This window comes from Rhagoletis pomonella, unplaced genomic scaffold (assembly GCF_013731165.1).
Source record: "Rhagoletis pomonella isolate Grant_MI unplaced genomic scaffold, Rhpom_1.0 Rhpom_scaffold_00008, whole genome shotgun sequence".
NCBI lineage: Eukaryota > Metazoa > Arthropoda > Insecta > Diptera > Tephritidae > Rhagoletis > Rhagoletis pomonella.
The window spans coordinates 16,488,638-16,499,656 of NW_023458562.1; the positions used below are offsets into that span (position 1 = coordinate 16,488,638).

Here is an 11,019-nt window from a genome sequence, read left to right on the forward strand (position 1 = left end):
CGTTTGTGCATATGTATCCATTTTATTTATAATATTTTATTTCGCTTTTTCTGCATTGGACTTTGCTTTACGCCGACCAATTCGTAAGCAATGTGGAGCAGCGATTTACTTCGGGGCGCTACAATAAAAAATTTACTTTCATATTGTTGTTGTTATTATTATGGTTTGTATTATTATGCAATTGTACGAATTGAGTATTTTTATTGACTGATTCGTTTTAATTCGTTGTGCCTTGTCATGTGGCTTTTTGACCGTCGCGACGGTTTGAAAGTTTGTATTCGCCCTCAGTGTTTGTTTTTGGATTTGTGGCTCCCTCAACAAGTCGATTGCTCTTAGTCATGAAACTTTTTGCTCTAATACCTGACTGCCTATTTAAGCTAACTGGTTGAAACACCTGAAAGTGTGGCGTTTTCCGCTGAGTTAGCGTTGCACCGTACTATCACCTAATTTCTTGTGTGGTGTTGTTTGCCTTTGAGGCGCTGCGACGGCACAAAACTGGGTTTGGCCTTAATTTATAGAAATGTAACAACGCGTTGCTCTACACAATCATACATGTGTCTATGGAAAAATATTTTTTTTTTGCAAATTATTGCTGCTGTTTTTATCTGCCAAACTATTTAAACTTCCTTAAGCATATTTTTCGTTTGCGTTTCTGTTCCTTAATTGCCGAAAAGTGTATAAACAAATGGATGTGGTTTAAAAATTTTTTATTTTTAGATACTCACCGGTTCATTGAAGTGCGCCAAAAATTGTGTCTGTTGATGTGGCACATTTACGCGAATGGGCGTTTGTTGTGAAGGCACGAATCCACCACTGTTCGGACGTATCGCCTTTGAACGTGTGAAGCCGCTAGCTGCGGTACTTAGACCTGTTGAAGCTGGCGCTCCGAAGGGGCGCGGTGAAATGTCGTAAAAGTCGGGATTTCGAGTTTGCTGGAAGGGAGCAGAGGAAGGGAAAATAATAGTTGATATTTATTATAAGTAAAAAGAACTTAAAAAAACGTAAACGAAAACTTTGGTGGTTAAACTGCCAGCAGACTTTAAGGACTAGCGTCTGAGTGTTTTCTTTTACTACTTACTGAATATTAAATCTAAGTCCGATGCTTTTCTGTGCTTCTACATCAGTGACACGGTGGAGAGAATACAGAGGTGGCGCCGATGACGATACCGCTACTCGGCTCTCAGTGATTTTGACAGAATCAGCTGTTTTGGTGACGTCATAGTAGAAAAGACAGCAGTAGTGATGTGCTGAGTCAATACTTTTAAGTACCCAATACTCTCGATACTCGGTACCGAAACATTTAGGTTTCGAATAAAAGCGCACATGGGCCAAAAATATGGAAAAAACGCCTAACAAACCCCGAATGTAAGAGCCAATAGAGCTTTTTTACTGATTCAAATGAAAGATGTATATATGTCGGTTCGATGCCATAATACAGAGAAACCCTTACTTGTTTGAAGCATTTTTGTTCCAGCTGAATCGGACGATATCATTTTTGTAGGCCTGGGACAGATTCTCTAACCAGTTAACGACAATTTTCGAATAGGTATCGGTTTTGTCGACGTTTGATATCAAATATTTGTAAGTCAACAAGTGCGATATCGATCCGGAACTTGTCGCTAACTGGCTACAGAATCTCTCCCCTGAAAGGCTTCTTCATCCGTCAAAGTATTTTTCTTGAACCTTGAATCGACTAAAGTTAAAACTGATAAAATAATATTTTTCTGTGGCGATAAGTTCAAGTGTTTTAGCCGATATCATATAAATTAGTAATGAAAGTTTTTTCTAAACCTGAAATGCATATAATGGCGAGGGATTAATGTAAATAATCGGTATCGGATACCGAAAAGGAAGTATAGGGTGCCGAAATCTTTTTTAAGTATTGGGTACCGAGTATTGGGGACAATTCAGCACATCACTAGTCGCCCCCATTCTCGCCGCTCTCAGTTGTCAACTCTACAATGACGTCACGCCAAAATTACTCTCACGAATTCTGCTGCGATCGGCGCAATCTTGTATTCTATCATTCTTGCATCAGTGATGTATAGAGCTTTCTCTCTATGCGCGTCTATATAAAATCTACAGAAAGCTTTAAAAAGCTCTGCCCGTAGACGCTGTTTTTAACTTCTCTGTTCTAGATGAACTGAAAGAATCTCAAAACTATAGCTAGTGGACTGGTTATCGCTAAAACTCGTTATACCTAGCTCGGATAAGTGTTTGAGCTCCTAATATATTGAGGAAACTTTACAATAAACTTAAAAAAAAATCTAAATAGCAATCCAATGGTTACTGTTACAAGTTTTTAAATGTATAAGCGCCAAAAGCGGTAGTTATGAGAGTCAATGGGGCCTCATGCATAAAAAGTGAGCTTAAACTCCGACTCGACTTTCGGTACAATTTCTAGAGCTTGAGCTCACATATTTGGGGCAAAAAATTGGGTCTGAGCTTAAGCTTATTTTTTATGCAAGAGGCTTTGGGGTTCTATGTGGAAATTATTAATGAAGTCAACCTTTGTCGGTTTAACAGAGCCCGTTGCATACGCTTTTAAGAATAAATATTTCCGAATTACAACGCTACATATTCGCTATTTTTTAACCGGTTTGAAAAAATTAGAAGGGTGCCAATTCATCGATTTTTTGTCTTCTTTTTTTGTGTGCGTATGTTACCGGATAAGTTTGGATGGCGTGAACCGATTTCGATAATTCTTTTTTAATAGATAATTCATTGTATTTATAAAGGGTGATTCGTTACTATTTCGGGTTACTTCCGATAATTGGATAATAAAGAAATCAACGGTACCTACTTTTAAATTTGTATTTAAGCATTGAAGTCGGCTGTTTTTTTTTTTGCTTAAAAATTACTTGTTATAATTTTTTGTTATCATGTCCAATAACTTTTGCTATGTACGTACATACATATGTATATCAATATTAATTTCTTAATTTTTTACGCCCGCACAACTAAATACAAACTCATTGTTACGCTCTGTTTGCTATAACAGCAACAGCTACAAAATGATGCATGTTGCACGTAACTACAACAACCAGGGTGCAACGAGCAGACGGATTTTTAGAGCATTTTTATTCATTTTTAGATTTTGTGTTTATTTTTTATTTTTATTTTTTGCTAGATAAAGATAAATATGCGAGTATGTGTACTAGTTTTTTTGCCCTCTTCGATTGGTGCTATTCTACAGTTATTATACAAATACTTGTTTCTAGAGTGTGTGTGTTTATTTAGATATATATGTACAATATCATACCAGCCCATTAGGAAATATACATTAAAGGAAAAAATTATGGCTCACAAGCAGGGAATTTTCGGAAACATGGGAACCCGTCTCTGAGTTCTAAACGTAATATATATATGTTTTAGTGTATATATATTAAGCCGTCAAAGAGAGTATTTTCATGATTAAAATTCCTTAACTCAACTTAGGCCAGATTTCCACTATACCTTCACCATCCAAAAAAAAAAACAAAAAAACAGTGGTAACTGCTGTGTTTGGACGCCCTGATCTGGGATCATCTTGCAGCGACTTCCTGTCATGCTTAAATTCTGGGCTACAACGTTTGAGTTTGGAAAATTAAAGTCCAGAATTCCCGTACACTGTAGATATCTCTTCAAATATTTCCGTCGGCGTTTTGTTTTTATTTCTGAGGAATTTTATGACAGCTCTGTACTCCGACATCGTAGATGCGCGGATGACTCACATATGGTGATGTTAAAGGCTCAATTACTACTAGCGTAATGATGCTAATGCCATAAAATTCGGTATTTATACTGCTAAGGATATTAGTGACACGCAGGACAAGTTATTAATGACACTTAAAGGTCGTCACTTCTACCACTAAAAATTGTTGAACTTAAAAAAAAAAACAAATCATAAAAGTGTCCCCAAGCTCAATACAATTGTAAATTACTTATTATTGTTTTTAAAATCTTGCATATTTCAAACTAACAAATTTTCCTCCCGGCTATGCATTTTTGAATAGGTCTCTGTGTGAGTGGGTGCGTGTGCTACATAGTGTACGACATTTGTAGTCACACTCTAAGTAATTTAGCGCAATTGTAACGAGTAATTTGTGGCGCCACTGCAAAAATTCAGTCAAGCGCTTGCGGATATACAAATACACGTACACATACATAAGAAAACATACAGGCTATGAGCCTAACATGGAAACGTTTTAGAGCCTGCTAAGCGGTTCACTTAAGTTAATTGAGTGCGACAAAATAATTGTCACTTTGTTACTTTATTTAAAGAATTTCTGTTATTTGGTGGCAAAAAATATTACCATGGAGTTAGTGGTAGGAATCTTTATAAAACTGCGAAATCTTATACTACCTACTTTTCAATATTTTCAAAAATACTTTAAAGTCTATTTTAATAATAAAACAATTAAGCAGTCTTAGCAAAAAATCAAAAAAAAAAATCAAATAAAGTCTTCAGCTTCAGCTACGTACTTTTCTCCCATTGCTGCTATTGGCTTTGCAATTTTCCTCTGTACAGCAATTGCTGGTTGACAGTGACCTAGACCTTTGCGCCAGCGTCTCGTAAATCTTCGGCGTGTGGTCTTCACCAGATGCATTCACAGCCATTAAATTTATGTAATTATTATTGTCTTTTGTCGTATTTTCACTTGATGTTGGTGAGCCTTTCACTTTATGCAATAAAAAAAAGCAGAAAACGCCACAACAACAATGGCTTGCTTGGTACTCGTACTATTGGTGTTTATTTGCCATTTGCCGGGTTTCACTTTTTTCTGTTAATTGAAGCAAAATTAATAAAAAAGTTGGTTGGCAAAAATATGCGCCATGAATAATACAGGTGGACGGTTGTGTGGATGAAATTCTAGTACTAAACGTATCTATTCACAAACATATATTCTGTATGCTTTTTTAAAGAGGTTGGCTTTTTGGAAAAAAAAGAAGAGAGTTTTATAACTAACTTGCATACAAATTGATTAACTTCCTTGTGTCAGTGTCATCAGCTACATATAATCGAAGTAGTTTTCTCACCCAATTTCTTTACATTTATTAAAGTTTCCTCACAACTTAATGTTACTTTTTTTTTTGTTTTCATGGTTAATAAATTTTGCTTCAGATTTCTTAAAGCAAGCGCCAAAACTACAAAACAAACATTAAGCTGAGAAACTCATAGTTTTACAGTAGTAAGTAGCGACGACAGTTGACACATTCGAAAGTTAGCTAGTTATGTATTAAAAAACTTATTTTTCGCTACTTTATTAGACTTTTTATGTTCTCTTAAGGTTGAATTTAGAAATTTGGTAATTTTAATTTTTATTTGCTGAAAGCAGTTGGCTACCGCTCAATTTCGCTTCTTATATTTTTGCAAGAAAGATGTCAAAACTTTAGAGAGTGTGTATAAAGTGAATGAAGATTGTAGAGAAGTTTGTCCGAAAATATACTACATACACAATTCTTAAACTACATACGTAGGCGTCCCAACATGGCTCTGCTCCTGGTCATAAGGCAAAAATGATTCACATATGGCTCATAAGCTACTTTAGTTGAAACTATATTCAGCTCTAGACGCTATAGCTCTCACTACTTGACATCCATATACGGAGCCGAAGAAGCATGCTTTTGACCGAGGAGTATCATGACATATACGGAAAGGTCGACCTCTTCGTCGAAAAAAGGACTATGATGGATTCAGTAATAGCTCCGCTTATCTAACTTGGAATAACTTTTGAAGAAATTCAGTCAATTGAGGCCCATAGAACCTCCAATTTTATGTTAGTATTATAGTGCTTATCATAACACCCACATATTGACTGCTTACTATTATTTTTTTAATTTTAATTAATTTTTACAAAAATATAGTTTATTATATAACAAAAAACCCCAAAAAATTAACAAAGTTTCATCAAAATTTCACTCTTTTTATTCAGAACATTTTAGAAAATTTTTGGGTATACGATTTTATAGCCCATATAATTCTAGCATAAAAAGTACAAATTTGAATTGGCCACAAAACATCATTAAATTTGTGGCAATTTTTTTTGTTGAAGGTGTTGCTAATTTTCTCCATATAAAAAATTATTGAACACAAAAAAAATTGAAATTGAAAAAAGAAAATTGTATTCGAATGGTATCTTTTAAAAACTTCAAACCTGCATCTGGATACCCAAAAAATTTCTAAAAATCCTGAAAAAAAATTTAAAATTCCTGAAACTATTTTATATATATATTTTTTTTTGTACAAAGCTTGAAGCTCAGATTTAAAATACATGGTTTTTGTTTTAAAATTAACTATTTTTTTATAAAACTAACTATGTCAATATATGGGTGTCGTATAGTTATGATAAGCATTATTGAATAACCAATTGATACATTAAAAATACAAAAAATGTTGATTTGTATCTCTGCAGTTTTCCTTTTCAATTCCTATTGTTGCAATTTTAAATTGAGCTCAACCACTCACTAATAGGCAATGCGTAAACAAAAGCCTTCGCTACTCAATAGATTTATAAGCGAAGCTTATCTCCCACGCCACTCTCAAACGAATATTACTAATTGTGATATAGACAGTATTAACATGCTTACGCACAATAAGAGCGGACGCTTGCTTTAATGCTTTTATGTGCATAGTTATGTATCAAATGTAAACCGGTAAATGTGAATGTAAATGAAGATGTAAATAAATGCATCAATGGTTAATTGTTGCAGCCCAAAATCAAGCGGGTGTTGCAGCATTTTGTAGTTAGCACTGTTTGAACTTTTCTTAAGCTTTTTCACTTTTATTTGGGTTTTGTTAATCCATGAGTTTTTAAAGGCATTAAGTATTGAATCTAAGCTGGAATGAGTTCCTAAACAATGGCTTCGCTCTTTTTTTGTTGCATAAAATAATTTGTATGTTTCCAATTTCTTTTGCAATTGCTTTTTGAAAATTATGCTTATGTAATGTTACACTTTTAATCGCCCACAGTGATCCAATTTTTTGTCAATTTACATATATACATACATATGTATATTGCATATATCCATGTATCAACTATATTAGACCGTGAGAAAAATATATGTAATTAGCCACCCTAAATACATACAGTGACGAACAAAAGTAAAAAACATAAAAATAAATACTGGAATCGAATGGGCTATGAAACTGCATACCAAAATTTTTTTTTTTAAATCTGAATAGAAAGTTGCAAAATGGTGTTCAAATTTATTGAATTTACTCAGTTTTGGACAAAGTTTAGAGATCTTATTCTTATGGTTTTTAGTGTAGAATGAACTATATTTTTGTGAAAAATTATGAAAAAAAAAAATTCACTGTGCCAATACTTTTGGTCGTCACTGTACATCCTATGCAGCTTGAAAGCTTCCCTACTTTGAGAAGATTTAGGTTTACTTAAAATTTCCGTCCCTTCCTCGCCCCCAAAATAGCCAAAATCATGTCTTCTTCACAACCTTTTTATTTGACTTTACTTCACCCTTCTATACCGAGTTCGCTGCGCTAGTCTTTTGTTTAACATAATTTTTTGTTATTTTGTGCCATATATTTGTTTTTCTCATCTCGCAAATGTAAGTATGTTATCATTACTTAATTACACTGTAATTTCAGCTTGTTTGGGAAATTTTTGAGTAGTATTTTCCTGCTATAAGTAGCACACACTCACCTGCCTCACCTTCAAACTGTCTATAAACCCATTTTTATAAATTATAATATTTTTTTGTTGTTATAAATACATGCTCGTTAGTTTTTTATTAATATTTTTCGATTGTACTTGTGCTTCATTAAAATTTTAACACATTTGCTGTTTCCTATTTGGGACATTGCACTTTCTAAACGCATTTTCGTCTGCAAGAAATTCCACTCCAAAATTAGTTTCGTGGTTCCAAGTTGGTGGGGGCAAAGTACCCACAAACAAAAGTACATACGTCTATTTGTACTTACTATTATTTTTTTAAGTCGCTTATGTTACATAAATGCACACATACACACACATACAAATGCTTGCATGCTTTTAAAAAGATATGCAAAGTAAAAAAAAATATATATTTATTTTGAATTTTGCCCTACTCTAAGCAACCGACAGCCAATAGCTGAACCCAGCGCAATCAACATTTCCTTGATTGGTAAGCAAAAAAACCAAATCGAATGTAATCATAATTACATACCCGCTAAGAAGCTCAATGAAAAGTCAAAGCAAGTGCGCTACCACCTTTGACGCCTCCAGACAAGCTACATATGTATGTATGTGGGTATAGCTTCAGCTGAGTCACGCATGCGCGTTAAGACAAATGTATGTTGATCTATGCATATGAGCATTGGCTTTGGTGCGTGCCTGCGCTGCAGTTTTCTTCTATTTACGCGCACGAAATTCCATTCGTTTTGAATTTCAAATTCAGTTGTTCAGTCGCTCAGTTGCTCAGTCTGTAGCCGCGTCCGCGTTCAAGTTAGTGAGTGGCCACTGGCCGTATTAGCCATGCGCCCGTTGTTGGTTCATTGGCTGTTAGCTTAGCGTTCATTATGTTTATTTGATGGACTTTCACTGCTTGGTCGATTCCAATTTTTTTAATTCGCCTCGATTGCATTTTAGCTGTTTCGATTATTTTTCAACTGTTTTTTTTTTTGTGGCTTCAGATTATTGCAACTTACGATACTCATTGCTTGTGTTTTCTTCTATTTGTGTTTTTTTTTAATTCTTCTTTTTTTTTGCAGCGACAAGTCGCGCATGTGGCAAGTCGATATGCAATTGCATTTTAAATTTCAATTATTTCAATATTTCTTTGTCTTGCGTGTGATTTGTTTTTGTTTTACTTTTTTGTTAAAAAAAAATGCATTTTGATTGATTTCCTAATTGATTGTAATGTATATACTACATCATTTTTCAAATACCCATTACATCGAAATAGAGTTGTGCCAAGGAAATGAGCAAAGTTTGATTGCTTTAATTTGGTGTTAACAAATTTGAAAGTAATTTTGGCGTATATCTTCACTTTGGTGGTGGCGATGAAGATACATATATGAATGATAAAATATGTTTCATAATTTTGTATTGTCTTAAGAAGAGAACTTTCATATTATTCATACATAATTTCTAATTGCACTCCAAAATGTATAAATGGTTTTAAACTGTTGTTTTTTTTTAATTTTTAAAAATTCTGATTATTTTAGTTTTGTCCCAAAATTTTTTAGTTTCGAAAAACTTTGAAAACTCTGAATATATGCACATAGTTCAAATTAAATTGTACAACCATAAGTAATTAGTTTAAAACTTTCAAATATGTCCCAAAATAATGAGCATTAAGTTCAGCGTCTAGATAGAGGTCAAATAATTGCCAACATAAATTTTAAAGTTTTTGATTAATCAAATGAATGTGAAATTTATATTTAAGAAATTTCTGGCAGCTGTCCCAAAATTTTTCCAAGATTTTAACGTACTTGTAATGAGCCCAAGCTTGTCATAGTATGGCTAGTATTGATATAGATAGTATGATCAGTTTAAAAGATTTTGTTTGCATAATTTTAACGGTTTTAATGAATTTTAAATTTTGTGCAACCGTCCGGAATATATTTGAAATTGTCATAAATAATCATCATATTAGTTACAAAATTATTATTACTAATTTCTTAGACATTTTTTATTGTGTCCCAAAACAGCTGAAATATTTCTTAGAAAATATAATTGGCAATGCATCAGATTATTTTGGTGTGCCACAAATTTTAAGACACATATTTTTAATGGTTTCTCTACCCATTATTGGTGCTTGAATTATTTTACCTGGAATTTCAAAAATTTTGAAGCATTTCTTGCCAGGAATTTTACCTTAAAAGTTACTATCAATGACTTAAATGAGCCACATTTATCTCACAAAATTATCAATAACTGTCCCAAATTCAAAACTTCCAGCTTTTCTCATTGTAATGACAATAAAATATTGTGTCCCAAAAAGTGTTTTGACACATTAAGAAACAACAATTTTAAAGATGTCTAGACTCCTAATAATTTCATCTAATAGATTTTGTTTAATGTCCAAAAAATTCCTTTTTGTCCCAATTTTCCTAATATATATTTTTTTTGAAGATACAAAATTTCTTATTTCATCCTTAACTATTCTACTTATCTCCATTTAATTAAGCATTGATCTCTTCACATTAGTGTCCCAAAATTAAAAAAATTACAGCTCTGTCTCATTGTAATGACAATAATATATTGTCTATGCGTCAGAGCATATTTGGTTTGGATCCCAAAAATTTTTTGCCCCAATTAAAAAAAAAAATACTTTGATGTCGTGACTCGTAGTATTTTCATCTCATATATTTTGTTTAGTGTCCCAAAAAAAATTTCTTCTTGTCCCAATTTCCCCCAATATTTTTTTTTTGAAGATACAAAATTTCAAAAATTTTCTCATCCTTAACTACTCTACTCTTTACTTCTAAATAACTAGTCCCTCATTTCAATGCCTGCATTATAATTCTAATAAGAGCTCTCTAAATGCCTACAAACTAGCCAGAAAACATAAAAAAAAAACGAAATTCACGAAAATTTTCTTTCATCTGACTCACCGAAATTTGCGCACCAAATGGCGAGTAAGCTGCCGCTGAGGACTGCTGTTGTGACTGTTGTTGCTGTTGTTGCTGTTGCTGCTTGCCGTCATTGCTAATGAACAGCAGCTGCTCCTGATATGAATCGGGTTGGCTGTAAGCACCATTGGGCAACGGTGCGCCACCGCGTGATCCCGACAGGTAGGCTGTATGCGCGGCTGGCTGGCGATTCGACTGGAACGCAGCGGATGGCACAAAGCGATTCTGTGCATTGGGCGCGGCAAAGTAGTAGCTTGATGTATCTGCAAATAAAGCGAAAGAAATAAAGAGGAAAACGCACATTTCAATGAAAATGAAATTAGTAAGCAAATAGAAAATTAATTGAATAGTAAATAATGGTGTAAGTAAAAATAAATTTATATTCGTATGAAGAAGTGGATTTCGAGCGGTAAGCCGTATCGGCTTTCGCAATTATGGAAACTCATGGGAAACAAACAAAAAAT

The 11,019-nt window shown here is 33.6% G+C and overlaps 1 protein-coding gene across 5 annotated transcripts in view; it reads right to left on the reverse strand.

Annotated features, from left to right (window-relative positions):
- LOC118744253 (mucin-17) overlaps window positions 1-11,019 on the reverse strand; it is a 108,001-nt gene that overhangs the window by 5,363 nt on the left and 91,619 nt on the right. For 4 of the 5 annotated variants that reach the window (XM_036477142.1, XM_036477141.1, XM_036477140.1 and 1 more), the window contains exons 3-4: window positions 10,538-10,818; window positions 726-932 (exon numbers count right to left, since the gene is read on the reverse strand). In XM_036477142.1, coding sequence (XP_036333035.1) covers window positions 726-932; window positions 10,538-10,818 — 488 coding nt within the window. Of the gene's footprint in view, window positions 1-725; window positions 933-4,464; window positions 4,615-10,537; window positions 10,819-11,019 lie in introns of those variants that run through there. The other variant, XM_036477144.1, reaches the window with a different exon arrangement.